At 44.3% G+C, this 19,363-nt stretch overlaps 2 protein-coding genes across 2 annotated transcripts in view; both read left to right on the top strand.

Annotated features, from left to right (window-relative positions):
- LOC309559451 (class I histocompatibility antigen, F10 alpha chain-like) overlaps positions 1 to 19,363 on the top strand; it is a 751,751-nt gene that overhangs the window by 403,893 nt on the left and 328,495 nt on the right. The gene's annotated exons all lie outside the window — the stretch shown is intronic.
- The window catches only part of LOC309559450 (class I histocompatibility antigen, F10 alpha chain-like), a 69,858-nt gene that overhangs the window by 15,110 nt on the left and 35,385 nt on the right, over positions 1 to 19,363 (top strand). Inside the window, exons 3-4 of the mRNA XM_082262717.1 lie at positions 2,449 to 2,727; positions 14,300 to 14,578. Of these exons, the coding sequence (XP_082118843.1) occupies positions 2,449 to 2,727; positions 14,300 to 14,578 (558 nt within the window). The remainder of the gene's footprint in view (positions 1 to 2,448; positions 2,728 to 14,299; positions 14,579 to 19,363) is intronic.

Raw genomic sequence — 19,363 nt, forward strand, 5'->3', positions numbered from 1 at the left:
ATGCCTGCCTCCAAAGACGCCCAAAAAATGCCCGATAAATGCCTGCAACAAAAACGCCCAGGTGGAGCGGAGCCACCTCCCTGTGCTTCTAAAAATTATAAGAAAAATGATCTTTTTTCCTGGTTCTGGACCATTTCAATGGAAAGTCGGATCACAAGACGCTTCAATTAAGATAAGGAGGCGACTCCCATTGAAGTCTATGGGACAAGTCGCCTCAAAGTAGTACAGGACCCTTTTCTGAAATCGGAGCGACTTCAGTAGTGCCAATTAAGACGGCACTGATTGATTAACATTGCTTTTGTTATGTCAAGCGACTTGGGGCGACTTGAGGGCACACAAGTCGCCTCACAAGTTGCGGCAGTGTGAATGGACTCTTAGCCCCCATTCACACTAGGGCGACTCACGAGGCGACTTGTGTCGCCCCAGGTCGCCCCAGGTCGCTTGACATGACCAAACCAATGTAAATGAATCAGTGCCGTCTTAATTGCCGCTATTAAGGTCGCTCCGACTTCAGAAAAGGGTCCTGTACTACTTTCAGGCGACCAGTGATCCGACCTGTCCCATATACTTCAATGGGAGTCGCCTCCTTATCTTAATTGAAGCGACCTGTAATCCGACTTGTCATCCGACTTTGCTAAAAAACGGTAGTGAACAAGAAAAGAGCATAATTTTCTTGCAGGCATTAGCGGTCATTTTTTTAGGCAGGCATGTCATTTTTTGGATTTCGTTTCTGGGGGGTCTAAAAAGTGTCCCTGTCAAGTTTCAGCTCTGTAGCATGTCCAGAACCCCTAAAAAAAATCATTTTTCTTTAAATTTTTTGTAGTGTCTTACCAGCTGTCTTTTTTTCTTGCAGGCATTTAGCGGGCATTTTTTTAGGCAGGCATGTCATTTTTTTGTATTTAGTGTCTGGGGGGTCTAAAAAGTGTACCTGTCAATTTTCAGCTCTGTAGCATGTCCAGAACCCCTAAAAAACAGCATTTTTACTATATTTTCAGGGATACGGCTTCTCTGCGGCTGGCTTTTTTTCTTGCAGGCATTTAGCGGGCATTTTTTTAGGCAGGCATGTCATTTTTTTGTATTTAGTGTCTGGGGGGTCTAAAAAGTGTACCTGTCAATTTTCAGCTCTGTAGCATGTCCAGAACCCCTAAAAAACAGCATTTTTACTATATTTTCAGGAATACGGCTTCTCTGCGGCTGGCTTTTTTTCTTGCAGGCATTTAGCGGGCATTTTTTTAGGCAGGCATGTCATTTTCTGGATTTAGTGTCTGGGGGGTCAAAAAAGTGTCCCTGTCAAGTTTCAGCTATGTAGCATGTCCAGAACCCCTAAAAAAAATCATTTTTCTTATAATTTTTTGTAGTGTCTTACCAGCTGTCTTTTTTTCTTGCAGGCATTTAGCGGGCATTTTTTTAGGCAGGCATGTCATTTTTTTGTATTTAGTGTCTGGGGGGTCTAAAAAGTGTACCTGTCAATTTTCAGCTCTGTAGCATGTCCAGAACCCCTAAAAAACAGCATTTTTACTATATTTTCAGGAATACGGCTTCTCTGCGGCTGTCTTTTTTTCTTGCAGGCATTTAGCGGGCATTTTTTTAGGCAGGCATGTCATTTTTGGGATTTAGTGTCTGGGTGTCTAAAAAGTGTACCTGTCAATTTTCAGCTCTGTAGCATGTCCAGAACCCCTAAAAAACAGCATTTTTACTATATTTTCTGTAATATGGCTTCTCTGCGGCTGGCTTTTTTTCTTGCAGACATTTTACGGGCATTTTTTGGGTGTCTTTGGAGGCATGTGCTTCTTAAAAATTATAGGAAAAAAGCTCTTTTTTTTTTTTTTTTACGTTTCTGGACAGACAAACAAAGCTATGTGAGACACACAACACTGCACACATGGGAAAAAGGAAATATGTAAAAAAAAAAAAACACAGGAAAAGGAAATTAGGTCACAAGACATCAGATTGTGATTGTCCAAATAAAAAGTTGCCTCGCGATTAGGTCGAGTCAAAGTCGCGCTAAGTCGCGTCAAAGTCGCGCCAAAGTCGCGTCAAAATCGCGTCAAAGTCGCGCTGGAAGCGACGCTACTTTAGTGGTAGCGGCAGTGTGAACCAGCACTTATCCATTGAGATATATAACATCTTTATAAATAAAACCAAGTTTCATAAACAAACAGAAATATTGCTTTTTGACAAACTGAAGTGCAACTTTAAAATACAAAAACCCAAAAACTCCATTGGCTATGATGTCATTGCACAAATTACCTGAATATATTACCAATATTAAATATTAGGGAAAAATATAAGAAAAGCCTTTTTCTTAATTTTTTAGTTTTCAGCAGCTTAGTAGATGCCCCTTACTTATGCGGTGGTGCAATCCATGTTTAAACTTTAATGTGCGATTATTACCGGCTCTGGATGGAATTGTGTTGCCGATTTAGAAATTTCCTCTTCTCTCTGCAGGATTCCATATCCTCCAGTATATGTACGGCTGTGAGCTGAGAGATGACGGCGGCACTGCGGGGTATTGGCAGTTCGGATATGATGGGAGAGATTTCATGTCTCTGGACACACAGAGATGGATCTATATCCCGACCATGAATGAGGCTCAGATCACCACACAGAGATGGAACAGTCCGGAGGAGAGAGTGGGGGAGATAGACAAGAATTATCTGGAGAATATCTGTATTCCATGGCTGAAGAAACACATCAACAATGGGAGAGAAGATCTGGAGAGGAGAGGTGACTACACTATATTATTATTATTATTACTAGACATTAAGCCCGTTAAATTAACGGGCGCTAGAACATATGTGGTCAAACATTTGTAAAAACAGATTGTAGTGTGTTGGGTGGGAGGGGATTGTAGTGTGTTGGGTGGGAGGGGATTGTAGTGTGTTGGGGAAGGGAGGGGATTGTAGTGTATGGGGAGGGGATTGTAGTGTATGGGGAAGGGAGGGGATTGTAGTGTGGGGGGGAGGGAAGGGATTGTAGTGTATGGGGGGAAGGAGAGGATTGTAGTGTATGGAGGATGGAGGGAATTGTAGTGTATGGTGGGGGGAGATTATAGTGTATGGGGGAGGGGTTCTACAGTTTATGGGGGAGGGAGGGGATTGAAGCGTGGGGGGGAGGGAGGGGATTGTAGCGGGGGGAGGGGATTGTAGTGTGTTGGGGAAGGGAGGGGTTTGTAGTGTATGGGGAGGGGATTGTAGTGTGGGGGGGGGGGTTGTAGTGTATGGGGGGGGATTATAGTGTATGGGGGAGGGGATTATAGTGTATGGGGGAGGGGGGATTGTAGTGTAGGGGGGAGGGGGGATTGTACTGTATGGGGGAGGGAGGGGATTGTAGTGTATGGGGGGGAGATTATAGTGTATGGGGGAGGGGTTCTACAGTGTATGGGGGAGGGGTTCTACAATGTATGGGGGAGGGAGGGGATTGAAGGGTGGGGGGATTGTAGCGTGGGGGGAGAGGGAGGGGATTGTAGTGTGTTGGGGGGAGGGGGTTGTAGTGTATGAGGGGGGAGGGGATTGTAGTGTATGAGGGGGGAGGGGATTGTAGTGTATGGGGGAGGGAGGGAGGGGATTGTAGTGTATGTAGGGGAGGGAATTGTAGTGTATGGGGGGGATTGAACGATAAATGTCGGGTTGGAGATCGGTGTGGTGGAGGGGAGATGTGAAGGTGGGAAATCAGAGAGGAGGGGGGAGGGGAGCTGCTCACACACACAGAACAGTGGATCACCCAATAGGAAAAGACTCCCAAATCCACCACCACTTCCCCTCCCGGGAAAACTGCTTTCACGGGCGAAACAAAGGAGCCTGGAGACCCCAAAATGGTACCGCAGGTGGCCAAGGCACTCCCCTACAGCTTATAAAAATTTGGGGTTTCGAGGATGAAAGGACACGGAGCAGTGACCCCGAGAACTGGGCCAACCCCCGCCATAGACTCCAATGTTAAACCTGGTCACCTCGCAGTTAGGTCATGGTCCCTTTGGGGAGGGGATTGTAGCGTGGGGGGGGGGGATTGTAGTGTGTTGGGGAAGGGAGGGGATTGTAGTGTATGGGGAGGGGATTGTAGTGTATGGGGGAGGGAGGGGATTGTAGTATGTGGGGGGGAGGGAGGGGATTGTAGTGTATGGGGGGAGGGAGGGGATTGTAGTGTATGGGGGGGAGGGGATTGTAGTGTATGGGGGAGGGAGGGGATTGTAGTGTATGGGGGGACGGAGGGGATAGTAGTGTATGGGAGGGGGATTATAGTGTATGGGGGAGGGGTTATACAGTGTATGGGGGAGGGGTTCTACAATGTATGGGGGAGGGAGGGGATTGAAGCGTGGGGGGGAGGGAAGGGATTGTAGTGTGTTGAGGAAGGGAGGGGATTGTAGCGTGGGGGGAGGGAGGGGATTGTAGTGTGTTGGGGAAGGGAGGGGATTGTAGTGTATGGTGAAGGGAGGGGATTGTAGTGTGTGTGTGGGGGGGGGAGGGAGGGGATTGTAGTGTATGGGGAAGGGAGGGGATTGTAGTGTGTGGGGGGGGGAGGGAGGGGATTGTAGTGTGGGGGGAAGGGGATTGTAGTGTATGGGGAAGGGAGGGGATTGTAGTGTGGGGGGGAGGGGATTGTAGTGTGGGAGGGAGGGAGGGGATTGTAATGTATGGGGGGAGGGGATTGTGATGTATGGGGGGGAGGGGATTGTAGTGTATGGGGGGACGGAGGGGATTGTAGTGTATGGGGGGGAGATTATAGTGTATGGGGGAGGGGTTCTACAATGTATGGGGGAGGGAGGGGATTGAAACGTGGGGGGGAGGGAAGGGATTGCAGTGTGTTGGGGAAGGGAGGGGATTGTAGTGTATGGGGAAGGGATTGTAGTGTATGGGGAAGGGAGGGGATTGTAGTGTGGGGGGGGGGAGGGGATTGTAGTGTATGGGGAAGGGAGGGGATTGTAGTGTGGGGGGGGAGGGAGGGGATTGTAGTGTATGGGGAAGGGAGGGGATTGTAGTGTGTGTGGGGGGGGAGGGAGGGGATTGTAGTGTGGGGGATAGAGGGGATTGTAGTGTATGGGGGGAGGGGATTGTAGTGTATGAGGGAGGGAGGGGATTGTAGTGTATGGGGGAGGGAGGGGATTGTAGTGTGGGGGGATAGAGGGGATTGTAGTGTATGGGGGCAGGGGATTGTAGTGTATGAGGGAGGGAGGGGATTGTAGTGTATGGGGGAGGGAGGGGATTGTAGTGTATGGGGGGGATTGTAGTGTATGGGGGGGATTGAACGATAAATGTCGGGTTGGAGATGGTGTGGGGGAGGGGAGATGTAAGGGCAGGAAATCAAAGAGGAGGGAGGAGGGGAGCTCCTCACACACTGTCACACACAGAACAGTGATCATCCAAACCTGGTCACCTCGTGGTTAGATTACTGTCTCTTTGGGGAGCTGTCACGGGCGAACCAAAGGTGCTAGAGACCCCAAAATTGTACCACAGGTGGCCAAGACACTCCCCTACATCTGAGAAAAATTTGGGGTTTCGGGGATGAAAGGGCGCGGAGCAGTGACCCCAAGAACCGGGCCATGAATTAACCGCGAGGTGACCAGGTTTAACATTGGAGTCTATGGCGGGGGGAGGCCTGATTCTCTGGGTCACTGCTCCGCGCCCTTTCATCCCCGAAACCCCTGTAGGGGAGCGTCTTGGCCACCTGTGGTATAATTTTGGGGTCTCTAGCACCTTTGGTTCGCCTGTGACAGCAGTTTTCCCGCGGCGGTGTTCTCTGCATCCCAAAGGCTGTTAGTTCAGCACATGCGCAGTATAGCATCTCCACGGACACACGGAAAGGGACGCAGAGACAAACGGCTTTTATTAATATAGATTATTATTATACAGGATTTATATAGCACCAACAGTTTGCGCAGGGCTTAACAAAATGAAGGCAGACATTACAGTTACAATACAATTTGATACAAAAGGTAATAGCTGTGGGGGATGAGCTGATGGAGGAAGTGAAACAATGTTATTAGTTAGTAGCCGGATTGGCTTCTTTAAAACCACTTGCCTACTAAGCCTATTTTTGACAATTGGTGTTTATAAGTTAAAATCAGTTGTTTTTGCTAGAAAACTACTTAGAACCCCCAAACATTATATATATTTTTTTAGCAGAGACCCTAGAGAATAAAATGGAGATTATTGTAATATTTTTTATCACACCGTATTTGCGCAGCGGTCTTCCAAACGCAATTTTTTTGGAAAAAAATCACTTTTTTGAATTAAAAAATAAGAATCCAGTAAAGTTAGCCCAATTTTTTTCCATAATGTGAAAGATAATGTTACGCCGAGTAAATAGATACCCAACATGTCATGCTTCAAAATTGTGCACGCTCACGGAATGGCGACGAACTTTGGTACTTAAAAATCCCCATAGGCGACACTTTAAAAATTTCTACAGGTTGCCATCTTAGAGTTACAGAGGAGGTCTAGGGCTCAAATTATTGCTCTCGCTCTAACGATCGCGGCGATACCTCACGTGTGTGGTTCGAACACCGTTTACATATGTGGGCGGGGTTTCCGTGTGCGTTCGCTTCTGCGCGCGAGCTAATGGGGACAGGATGCTTTAATTTTTTTTTTTTTTACTATTTATTTTATTTATTATTTTTTATTTTTACACCGTTTTTAAAAAAAAAAAAAAATTGATCATTTTTATTTCTAATACAAGGAATGTAAACATTCCTTGTATTAGAAATAGGCATGACAGGACCTCTTTTTTGTGAGATCTGGGGTCAAAAAGTCCTCAGATCTCACAAGTGCGCTAATAAAGATGGAAAGGGGAAAAAAAAAAAGGGACCTTTAAGCCGGTTGCTCGGCAACGATGTTTGCCGTCGCTCCGGTCCTCCAAGACAATAGAGTCGAGTGAGGGCAAGCTTGCCCTCACTCGACATCCTGTCTGTGAGGATCCGGGACCCGATCGTTTTCCCCGCTGCCGGCGGGTCCGGTAAGCGGGGAAAAGGACCGGGACTCGGCGGGAGGGGGGGGGCACCTCTTCCGCCATCCCGGAGGGTGATCTCGCGGCGAATACGCCGCTGGGACCACCCTTATCGGAAAGCCCATCGCCTGCAGTTTAAAAAAATACCAGGGTTATGGCAGCTATCTGCTGCCATAACACCGGTATTTAGCTTTAAACTCAGGACGCCAATTTGCTATGGGCCGGTATTGAAGTGGTTAAAGAGAAGGGTTTTCAGGGATCGTCTAAAGATGGATAGATTAGGGGACAATCAGACAGACTGGGGTAGAGAGTTCCAAAGAATGGAAATAAACATCATATATGTTATATCTACACACCGTATATACACACTACACTATATACATCATATATGTTATATCTACACTCCATATATATACACACTACACTATATACATCATATATGTTATATCTACACCCCGTATATACACACTACACTATATACATCATATATGTTATATCTACACCCCGTATATACACACTGCACTATATACATCATATATGTTATATCTACACACCGTATATACACACTGCACTATATACATCATATATGTTATATCTACACACCGTATATACACTCTACACTATATACATCATATATGTTATATCTACACTCCGTATATACACACTACACTATATACATCATATATGTTATATCTACACTCCATATATACACACTGCACTATATACATCATATATGTTATATCTACACACCTTATATACACACTGCACTATATACATCATATATGTTATATCTACACCCCGTATATACACACTACACTATATACATCATATATGTTATATCTACACACCGTATATACACACTACACTATATACATCATATATGTTATATCTACACCCCGTATATACACACTACACTATATACATCATATATGTTATATCTACACACCGTATATACACACTACACTATATACATCATATATGTTATATCTACACCCCGTATATACACACTGCACTATATACATCATATATGTTATATCTACACACCGTATATACACACTGCACTATATACATCATATATGTTATATCTACACCCCGTATATACACACTGCACTATATACATCATATATGTTATATCTACACCCCGTATATACACACTGCACTATATACATCATATATGTTATATCTACACACCTTATATACACACTGCACTATATACATCATATATGTTATATCTACACCCCGTATATACACACTACACTATATACATCATATATGTTATATCTACACACCGTATATACACACTACACTATATACATCATATATGTTATATCTACACCCCGTATATACACACTACACTATATACATCATATATGTTATATCTACACACCGTATATACACACTACACTATATACATCATATATGTTATATCTACACCCCGTATATACACACTGCACTATATACATCATATATGTTATATCTACACACCGTATATACACACTGCACTATATACATCATATATGTTATATCTACACCCCGTATATACACACTGCACTATATACATCATATATGTTATATCTACACACCTTATATACACACTGCACTATATACATCATATATGTTATATCTACACACCGTATATACACACTACACTATATACATCATATGTGTTATATCTACACACTGTATATACACACTACACTATATACATCATATATGTTATATCTACACACCGTATATACACACTACACTATATACATTATATATGTTATATCTACACCCCGTATATACACACTACACTATATACATTATATATGTTATATCTACACCCCGTATATACACACTGCACTATATACATCATATATGTTATATCTACACTCCATATATACACACTACACTATATACATCATATATATTATATCTACACCCCCTATATACACACTACACTATATACATCATATATGTTATATCTACACACCGTATATACACTCTGCATACAGTACAAATGCTTATTACACTGTAAATATACGGCTCTATGTACACACTTCTGTATGTAGTCCCACCACATGGTATATACACCGTACACTATACATATACTTTATAAGGGAATGTTGTTGGGGCCGAAACAACTAATCAATTATGAAAATAATTGTCAGCTATTTTCAGAATCGATTAGTTGGTCAGCTGATTAGTTGGCCTGCATACAGAATGCATTATTTGTTTACATATCAAGAAATACAGTGCAGCACACATACAGCTCAGTACACTGTCCATACATGTCAGTATACACAGTGCAGCACACATACAGCTCAGTACACTTTCCATAGATGTCAGTATACACAGTGCAGCACACATACAGCTCAGTACACCATCCATACATGTCAGTATACACAGTGCTGCACACATACAGCTCAGTACACCGTCCATACATGTCAGTATACACAGTGCAGCACACATACAGCTCAGTACACCGCCCATACATGTCAGTATACACAGTGCAGCACACATACAGCTCAGTACACTTTCCATAGATGTCAGTATACACAGTGCAGCACACATACAGCTCAGTACACCATCCATACATGTCAGTATACACAGTGCAGCACACATACAGCTCAGTACACCATCCATACATGTCAGTATACACAGTGCAGCACACATACAGCTCAGTACACCATCCATACATGTCAGTATACACAGTGCAGCACACATACAGCTCAGTACACTGTCCATACATGTCAGTATACACAGTGCAGCACACATACAGCTCAGTACACCATCCATACATGTCAGTATACACAGTGCAGCACACATACAGCTCAGTATACCCTCCATTCATGTCAGTATACACAGTGCAGCACACATACAGCTCAGTACACCATCCTTACATGTCAGTAAGTGCCTGAGAACTTGTGAATGTGTGAGAAGCAATGCCTCATGGGACATGTAGTTCTGGGCAGGAGAAGGAAGTGAGTGGTTCTAAAGGCAGAAGTTTTTTTTACCTTGCTATAGGGGCGCTCTATCCTATACTTTGCAGCCTACTATGGGGGCACTCTGAAGGCAGGAGGAGCCAGAAGTGTCGGTGGGGGACCCCAGAAGAGGAGGATCGGGGCTGCTCTGTGCAAAACCATTAGGCTACATTCACACCTGAGCGTAGCGTTTTTTACCGCGATTTTACCGTGATTTTTACCGCGATTTACAGGCGTTTTTTGTGCAGGCGTTTTTTGATTGAATAGATACCAATGGAAAACGCCTGTAATCTGCCCAAAAAGAAGCTCATGTACTTTTTTGAGCGTTGGGCGTTTTGTATACAACGTCAAAACGCTCAGATGTGAACAGGGGCCATTGAAATGAATAGGATTTGTCTTGTTGGGCGTTTTGAGAGCTGATCCTAGAGCAGAAAAACTCCCCAAAAACGCCCCAAAACGCCTAGATGTGAACGGAGCCTTACACAGAGCAGGTAAGTATAACATGTTTGTTGTTTAAAAAAAATAAAATAAAAATCACTTGAAAGACTCTGTGCAGGGAAGATCAGCATCTGACCCCAGAGAAGGTGGAGGCTGATAGACTGGAGGTAATAGAAGGCATTACAATTACATTTAAAGTAAACTTTTACCAGTATTGTGCATTATATTTAAATGATCATATCCATGAAAATAAGTCTCAGCTTTTAGTACTACTTTATTATAAAAGATTTATATCTCCCTTCCACCCTTCATACAGCTTCATATCTGACTCCTAGGTAAAATGCCCATATATCCTACTTCTGGGTGTATTTTTATATATATATATATATAATGTTATTACTTTCACTGTTTCAGAGTATAAATGAACCCCTTATAGTAGCGATTATCTGATTTTTGTACTATAAAGGGCTAATTTCAGTTTTTTTAACCCCATTATGACAGGAGATACAAAAAAAAAGCACGCTGCTGCTACTAAATATCTTAGGCCTTGTTCACACCTATGCATTTTTTTGCCCAACAACAAATTGGCCAAAAAAAGCATAAAAAACTCAAATTGCAGCAAAATCGCATGTGCAAATAGCACTGCAGAAACGCATCAAAAGCAAAATGCATTGGTGTGAATCAAGCCTTAGCTGGCCATACATGTATCCATTTTAGGACAAAAATATTTATACGAAAAATCTTTGTACATTCACTGAATGAAAAAAATGTCTTTTGAAAATTTCACTTGCTTTTAACATTCAGTTTTTAAAAGAATGTAATTTCTGAAGGAAAACCACACACACTGTCTGATCATTCCTTTGACCAAGAAGTTTTCTATTCTGCTCCTTCCAATTTCCCCATCACTGTGGTTGAAAACGAACATCAATTTGACCCCACTAACGATTAGAAAATTGAACGAACGTTCTTAAAATTAAAATTTTTTTTGAAGGAAGACATTGTTTCTGTATGGGCAGCATAAGTGACAGTGGGTGCAGGGAGCTTTTATCAATTCCCCAGCCTATGACAATACATGTCATAGATAATATATCACAATATATGTCATACATAATATATCACAGGTTTGTCTGAAAATCGATAAAACAGTCTTTCATTTTTTTCCTCTTTAAATAAAAAATGTGATCTCTGAGTCTGATGATATTTACCAGATCCAACCCCTAATAGTATATACAGTATATCTCTTCTGTCTGTTATTCTGTTGGATTGTGAGTATAATTTGTTCCGGAAACATGCTTGTAATCCAAAGCACTCGTATATCAAAGCAAATTTTCCCATAAGAAATAATGGAAACACAGATGATTCGTTCCACAACCATTTATTGGTATAAATAAAGATATGCTGCTATCATATCTAAAGTACAGCAATGTATATTATAAGCATGCCATCCCCTCTGTTACATAACATTATGTGTCCCTGTGTCTGTATATAAAAGATGCTGATTTCTACTGTATCAGAGCGTCTCCCGGTGCTCACGTGATGTTCACTTGGCTCTCTGCTTCTCTCCTCCCCGGACCTTATCGGGAGTGCTTAGCCCCGCCCGCTGGGGAGAGCAGAGAGCCAAGGAGTCACGTGAGCGCCGGGAGACGCTCTGATACAGTAGAAATCAGCATCTTTTATGTACAGACACAGGGACACATAATGTTATGTAACAGAGGGGGTGACATGCTAATACTGTACTAAACCACTTTATCATTGTGAGTCTAATGCTGCTCTTATATCAGGACAGCGCTCGTATATCCAGGCAAAATGTAAAAAGAAAAAACGTTGCTCGCCTTTCATAACGCTTGTAATCCAGGTTACTTGCAAATCAAGGTATTACTGTGGTTGGTTATTTCTGATTACCACTGCATATAGAAATTTAAAAATATATTGCCTTTTTTTAAAAAACTTTACTTATTAACTAAAACATACACCACACTTTTTTAAAGGGTATTATCTGATTAATCAAAACAATAATTGGCCAACTAATGGATTATGAAAACAATTGTTAGTTGCAGCCCTAGAATGTGTAGTCAGTCTGCGATGCGATAGACGTACAGTAAATGGGATAAATGCAATGGATAAATACATCTAAACTGATCCATGTTTTATGGAAAATTCTGCTAGCAGGAACCTGCATGTCCTTCTGGAAAACACACGTCTATGTGAACAAAGTCTTAGGGTCCTTTCACATGGGTTTTTCTGATCCGGTCCAACTGTCAGTTTTTATTCAGGCGGACCTGATCGGAGGCTCCATGCACCCCTATGGGGCAGCGAATGTCAGCGGTGACATGCCTGCTGACACCCACTGCTCTCCAATCTGATCCTGTCCATGAAATCCGGAAGGATGGAAACCCTATTTTCCATCCATCTGGAGGATCAGATAGGATGAAAACAGACAGGCGGTCCATTTTCATCTGATCTCCCATAGAGGAGAGTGGGGATCTGACAGGTCGGCCTCCGCACAGAGAGTGGAGATGGACCTGTCATCCTCCTGCTTTGCGGGGGATCGGCGGATTGATCCCCGCTGAGCAAATCGGAGTCCGTCTGTTGGAAAGCCCGTGTGAAAGGACCCTAAAAGAGAGATCACAGAGAGATCACAGTTTCATCTTATTTATTACCATTAAAGTATAACTAAAGACAACATTTTGATTTAGTTTTGGATAGAGTGGAAGTGGATTAGAACCCCTGTCAGGTTTTAATTGCTGTTTGTGCTCTGTGTTAGGGAGATTCACTCTCTTTAGTAGTTCAGATGACAACTATGAACCAAGAGTGAAAGAAAACCCCCAAATTTTGGGTTGTCATCAGAACAGGAATGGAGAATAAATCTTCCAATGGGAACACTAGATCAGGTGACAATGAGGGAGATCCTCACTTTGAAGGGATTTTCTCTCACTTCCTGTTTTGGCTATGGGACAGGAAGTGAAGAAAAACTTCCCCAATGGGACACACATAGCAAAACTCTGAGAGGGGGTCAAACCCTCCCTTACACTGTCCAAATGAAAAAAAAATGTTTTGCCTTTAGTTCTGCTTAAACTTTGAAGAATAAACTTTGACTTTGCCAGGTGATCAGCCTCTATACCTTTAATAAATGAATCCACTAAGCTTTACACACTGCTCTGTATACATCCACCATTATAGGGACATTACCATAGGAGGGGGGTTAGGTCAGCCTTGGTCTGGTATTGTTTGGTGCACACAGAGAGACATCGGGGGTCTGATATTCTATTATACATTAGAATGTGGAAAGCATATCAGACCCCATGAATTATTTTATATTATTATCTCACCAAGTCTAACATGACATGACTTTCCCAATGTTTGTCCGTCTCTCGTGTAATCATTGTGGATTTCTTCATCTGGTAGGATTGCTAATCTCACCCATTAGGTAACATTTGGGTGTTTGTGGGAGGAGTCTACCTGGACATTTTTTTTTGCAGAGTTTATCCAAGGGATGAAATATTTGTTTCTGGATTCAGGAAATGATCGAATCCCAGATGAGTTCATATTCTGGGTTTTATACTTTTTAAGCAGGAAGCACAGCTTGCATATGTAATGGACAAATATGTTTGATGTAAATACATAATTCTAACTATAATTACATGTTAGATTTACTTCTTTGTAAAGTATAATTCTAATAGGTGATGTCACATGCCACTTCCTATACCATTCACATTCATTTATCCATGACATACGTTTCACTTGTCACATCTTCACACTGATGACTGTATGAGGAAAAGGAATTGGTTTTGTGCTTTTTTATCCTTTTCACTGTACGGTTGGCTAGGATCATCCTAATTTACACGGATCTATCCCAGGGAAGTAACCATTCTTATATAATCTTCATATGAAACTGATCAGAAGATGTGACCTCCTGTACAACCAGCAGAATGTTATTTTCTCTTTCTCTCTCTCAGTGCGTCCAGAGGTGAAGGTGTGGGGTCATCGTCAGTCGGATGATGTGACCAGACTTCAGTGCCTGGTGTACGGGTTTCACCCCCGACCTGTGGATGTGAAGTGGGTGAGGAATGAGGAGGATGATGTTACTTCAGATGAAATGAGTCCAATTCTCCCCCATCCTGATGGCACCTATCAGATCAGAGTCAGTGTGGAAGTGCCAACCAAGGAGGGAGACACTTACTCCTGTCATGTGGAGCACAGCAGTCTGGGGGATGAGACTCTCAGTGTGATATGGGGTGAGTGATATTTACAGAGAATACATGAAACCTGGAAGAGGGGGAAAGAGTGCAACTGAAAAGATTTTCTTTTTCCATGTGACATAAATTTTCTTTTCTAATATTGAAATAGAAAAACATTTTATTTTCACACACAGCAGTCCCACTCCCTTCCCAGTACTACTTGCAGAAATAGACATTTTCTATCCTTGAGTGCACTAACTCATAGCAACCAATCAGAATCCATCTTATATTAGTGTGACTTTAGCAAAATATATTTTGATTGGTTGCTATGAGTTACTGCACTTGAAGCAAAACTGTAGTCCTTTTCTTAAAAGTGCAAATTGAAAGGTTTTATATTGCAGATAAGATGTGGTGTCTATGTGGTGTCTTGATGACTCCAAGCTTTGCAGTGGAATAACTTCCTTACAGGATGTCTCCAACTTACAAACTGACCTCAATGCACTGTTTTATTGGGCAACTATGTGGCAAATGAGGTTTAATGTTGATAAATGTAAAGTTATGCACTTGGGGGATAAGAATATTCATGCATCATACATACTGGGGGGGGGGGGGGGTAGAACTGGGGGAATCCATAGCGGAGAAGGATCTGGGTGTTCTGGTAGATCATAAGCTTAATAATAGCATGCAAAGCCAAGCTGCGGTTTCCAATGCAAGCAGAGTCCTTTCTTGTATTAACAGAGGCATGGACTCCAGAGAGAGAGAGATATCATTTTGCCCCTGTACAAATCATTAGTAAGACCTCATCTGAAATATGCAGTTCAGTTTTGAGCACCAGTTCTTAAAAAGGATATCGGGGAACTGGAGAAAGTGCAGAGAAGGGCAACCAAACTGATAAGAGGCATGGAGGAGCTCAGCTATGAGGAAAGATTAGAGGAACTAAATTTATTCTCTCTTGAGAAGAGGAAATTAAGGGGGATATGATCAACATGTATAAATGCATAAGGGGTCCATATAGTGAATTTGGTGTTGAGTTATTCACTTTAAGGTCATCCCAGAGGACAAGGGGGCACTCTTTACGTCTAGAGGAAAAGAGATTTCATCTCCAAATACGGAAAGGATTCTTCACCGTAAGAGCTGTGAAAATGTGGAATAGACTTCCTCCAGAGGTGGTTCTGGCCAGCTCAGTAAATTGCTTTAAAAAAGGCCTGGATTCTTTCCTGGGTGTACATATTATAACTGGGTTCTAATATTTATAGGTAAGGTTGATCCAGGGAATATCCAATTGCCTCTCGGGGGATCAGGAAGGAATTTTGTTCCCCTGCTGTAGGTTTTTCACTCTCTGGATCAACTGCGGATGTGGGATTGTGTATATGGGATTGTAAGGTTGTGTTTTCATTTTTGTTTTTTATTGGTTGAACTAGATGAAATTATGTCTTTTTTTTTCAACCTGACTAACTATGTATTAAAAAAAATGTCATGTGGATGTCTTAAGCATTCACACATGCATAACAAATGATCACAGTATTGTTTGAAATATAATTATCTCCTATGATCATCAGCTCCATCTATTGGCCATATTGTGGTATTTATCAGAAATGGCTCAATAACAAAAAATATGCATTATGTCCACTAGATGGAGCTGATGATCTTAGGAGATAATTCTATTACAAACAATACAGCAATCATTCCTTGAACCTGTGTGAATGCTTAAGACATCCGCACAGCAATTTATTTCATACATAGACTCCATAGTGTGTCTCTTCTGTATAAAAGTTTCTTACCTTCCTGTTTTCTCTTACGTCCTCCGACAGTCGCCGCCCACTCCCAAGTCTTCACCAATCGGTATTGACCTTTGCTCCGCAGGAGTAGCTAGGCACAAGATTTGCTAATAACAAAAGCTTTTAGCATAGACACACCCCTAGGGGCTGTCCCCTTAGTCAATACCTCCCTGCACCAGCATTCCCAACTCAGTTTGATCTTGCCTAGCTTAGGAGTAGCAGGCTTTCCTATGCTGGGGCTTCAGTCTCAGCCTTCTACCCTTTTTTTGATTTTATTTCAAGTATTTCTCTTTTCTTTACTAGCTGTTATTTTGTCAGCTTTAGTTAGGGATCTTCAGATGAAGATGTTCATGCGGAGCTGGGTCTCGGACTGGCCGCCCTGGATCCCAGGGCTGAGGGCCAAATGGATCCCCAGCCTGCCATCGAGCGTTCAGCTATGGTTCGCCCTGGCGCCATGAACGACCCATCCCTGCTCGCTGCAGGGATGCTGCCTGTGAGGTGGCTACCTCACTGGACGCCATTCTGCGGTCTCGTGCTGCGGTCCACTGCGTCCTGGCTGCGACACTCCCTGTCATCATGATAGTGGTTTGTCGCCTGGAGACGGCTCCCCACGCCATCCGGTACGGTAAGCACCTTCTGTGTGGGGACCATCTGTGTGGGTGTCAGTCTGTGGCTGTGTGTACCCCCATGTCTGTGTAAAGTGCGGGCTCCCTGACAGATCCCTGTATGGGTTAGCATGCCTTATTGGGATTGGGGGGAGGGGGCCCTCCCGCTCCTCTGTGAGTTCTCTCTGGGGCGGAATGGGTGCAGACATGCTGCAGCGGCGGCCGCTGTTGCGGCCCGCCATCTTTTTGCAAACTGCTGTGGGCGGCTCTGTCCCTGTACAGCGCTGTGCTTTGGCGCCATTTTGGCGAGGCGCGCTCGTTCTCGAGCACATGTCGGCACCATTTTCTTGTAGCCTCTATCCCTCAGCCGAGCAGCCATTTTGCCGGAGCCTCATAGGTTATATAAGTCAGCCGGTTATTGCATCACTTCCTCTCTCTCTGGAACAGCGATCGGTGGCAGCAGCCTGTTTGTGCTCTCTCCAGGTTTTTCCTTCATTGTCCTGTCATTCCTTGCTCAGTGTTCTTTGTCCCTGCGGGGTCGGTGCATACAGTAGTGTACGGTGGGCTGCGCTCGCCGTAGTGTTAAAGGGCCAGTACCCTTTTTTCCTCTCATTGCTGTTGGGCATGGATTCTCAGGATAGCAAGTTTCCCCCCGCCCTGGTGGGGGACCAGGGGGCTGCTGCACCCCCCGATGGGGCTGATCTGGCCACTGTAGTGGCATCCTTAGTTTCTCAGATGCATGTGCTGATGGCTGAACGATCTGCAAAGAGGGCCAGGTTATCCATTTCCTCTGATTCAGAGGGCGATGTGGCTGCTGTGGCTGGCGTGCCCTTCTCAGGGTCTCGCTCATCTCTGGACCTTGTGGGGTCTGAAGCGGAGGTGGAGGGGGTTGATACTTCTCCCCCTGGCTCGCCTGAAGAGCTTGTGCTCATGGATGAGCTGATTGCCTCCATTAAGGATACGCTGCACCTGGAGGATGAGCCCACTCCTCCTGCTAGGGTGTCCTCTTTTGGGACGCAAAGAATCTGCAAATCGGCGCAGGTTTTTCCCTGCCCTGCAGAATTTCATCATACTGTTAATGAGCAGTGGCGCAATTTAAAGAAGCCCTTTACAGTGCCAAATAAGTTTAAACTGCTTTATCCATTTGCGCCTTCCACCGACGAGCATTGGTGTGTGGCGCCCCAGGTGGATCACGCTGTAGCCGCTTTAAACAAAGCTACCCTGGTTCCTTCTGAGGATACCCCGGTTTTCCGGGATCCTACGGATAGGAGGATGGAGTCTCTTGCCCGTCATGCCTATATGGTTGCTGGCTCTATGCTAAAACCTATCTTTGCTTCGGTTATGGCGGCCCAGGCGGTTGCCGATTGGACGAAGGTACTCAGGCGCACCCTGGTAGCTGATTCGGCTCCGTCGACCACGCTGGCTATGGTGGATCAAATCCATCAGGGAGTCATGTACTTGTGTGATGCGGACTTGAATTTAGCTCCTTTGGCTGCACGCCTGTCCAGTGTGGCAGTGCTAAACCGTCGTCTGATATGGCTGAAAAGTTGGTCGGCCGACCAATCTTCTCGCAAGATGTTGGAAGATTTTCCCTACGCGGGATCTCGCCTTTTCGGCGAGGCTTTGGATACTCTGGTGAAAGGAGTTACGGGGGGGCAAGAGTACTCTCTTACCCCAGAATCCCAAGCACAAATCCTTCCGTGGCAAACGGAACTCCTCGTTTAGGCCCTCTCAGGGGTCCTTTCGTGCCTTTTGGTCGCAATCCAAGGGCAAGCCCTTCAAAGGCCAAGGCTCCCCGAAGAAGCCATGGGCGGGTAAGCAAAAATCCGGCCAAGCCGGTTCGGCAACCCATGCCAATTCCGCCTGAAGGGACGCCCTCACCCGCTTCTGTGGTGGGGGGACGTTTGCGCGGTTTCCTCCAACCTTGGCTGATCTGCATTCAGGACAGATAGGTTCAGGAAATCGTTCGATCGGGTTACAAGATCGAATTTCTTTCTCGGCCGGCGGACAGATTTTTTCCCTCAAATCTTCAGCTGTCTCCGGAGCGCTTGCAGGATCTGCACCTAGCGGTGCGGGACCTGCGGGCCCAGGGAGTGGTGGTTCCGGTGCCTCGTCGGGACAGATTTCGGGGGTTTTACTCCAATCTGTTCACTGTGCCCAGAAAGGAGGGCAAGGTGCGTCCGATTCTGGACTTAAAAGCTCTGAACCGCTTTGTGCGGGTTAGCAAGTTCCGCATGGAATCCCTGCGCTCAGTGGTGGCTGCCCTGAGTCCGGGGGAGTTCATGGCCTCCATCGATTTGAAGGATGCGTATCTGCACATCCCCATTTTCGAGGGTCACCAAAGGTACCTTAGATTCGCCATTGCGAAGGGCCACTACCAGTTCATGGCGTTACCTTTCGGTCTCGCTTCGGCTCCGCGGGTTTTTACCAAGGTGTTGGCGCCGGTTCTGGCCCTGTTA

This window comes from Pelophylax lessonae (genome assembly GCF_965119305.1).
Source record: "Pelophylax lessonae genome assembly, chromosome: 7".
Lineage (NCBI taxonomy): Eukaryota > Metazoa > Chordata > Amphibia > Anura > Ranidae > Pelophylax > Pelophylax lessonae.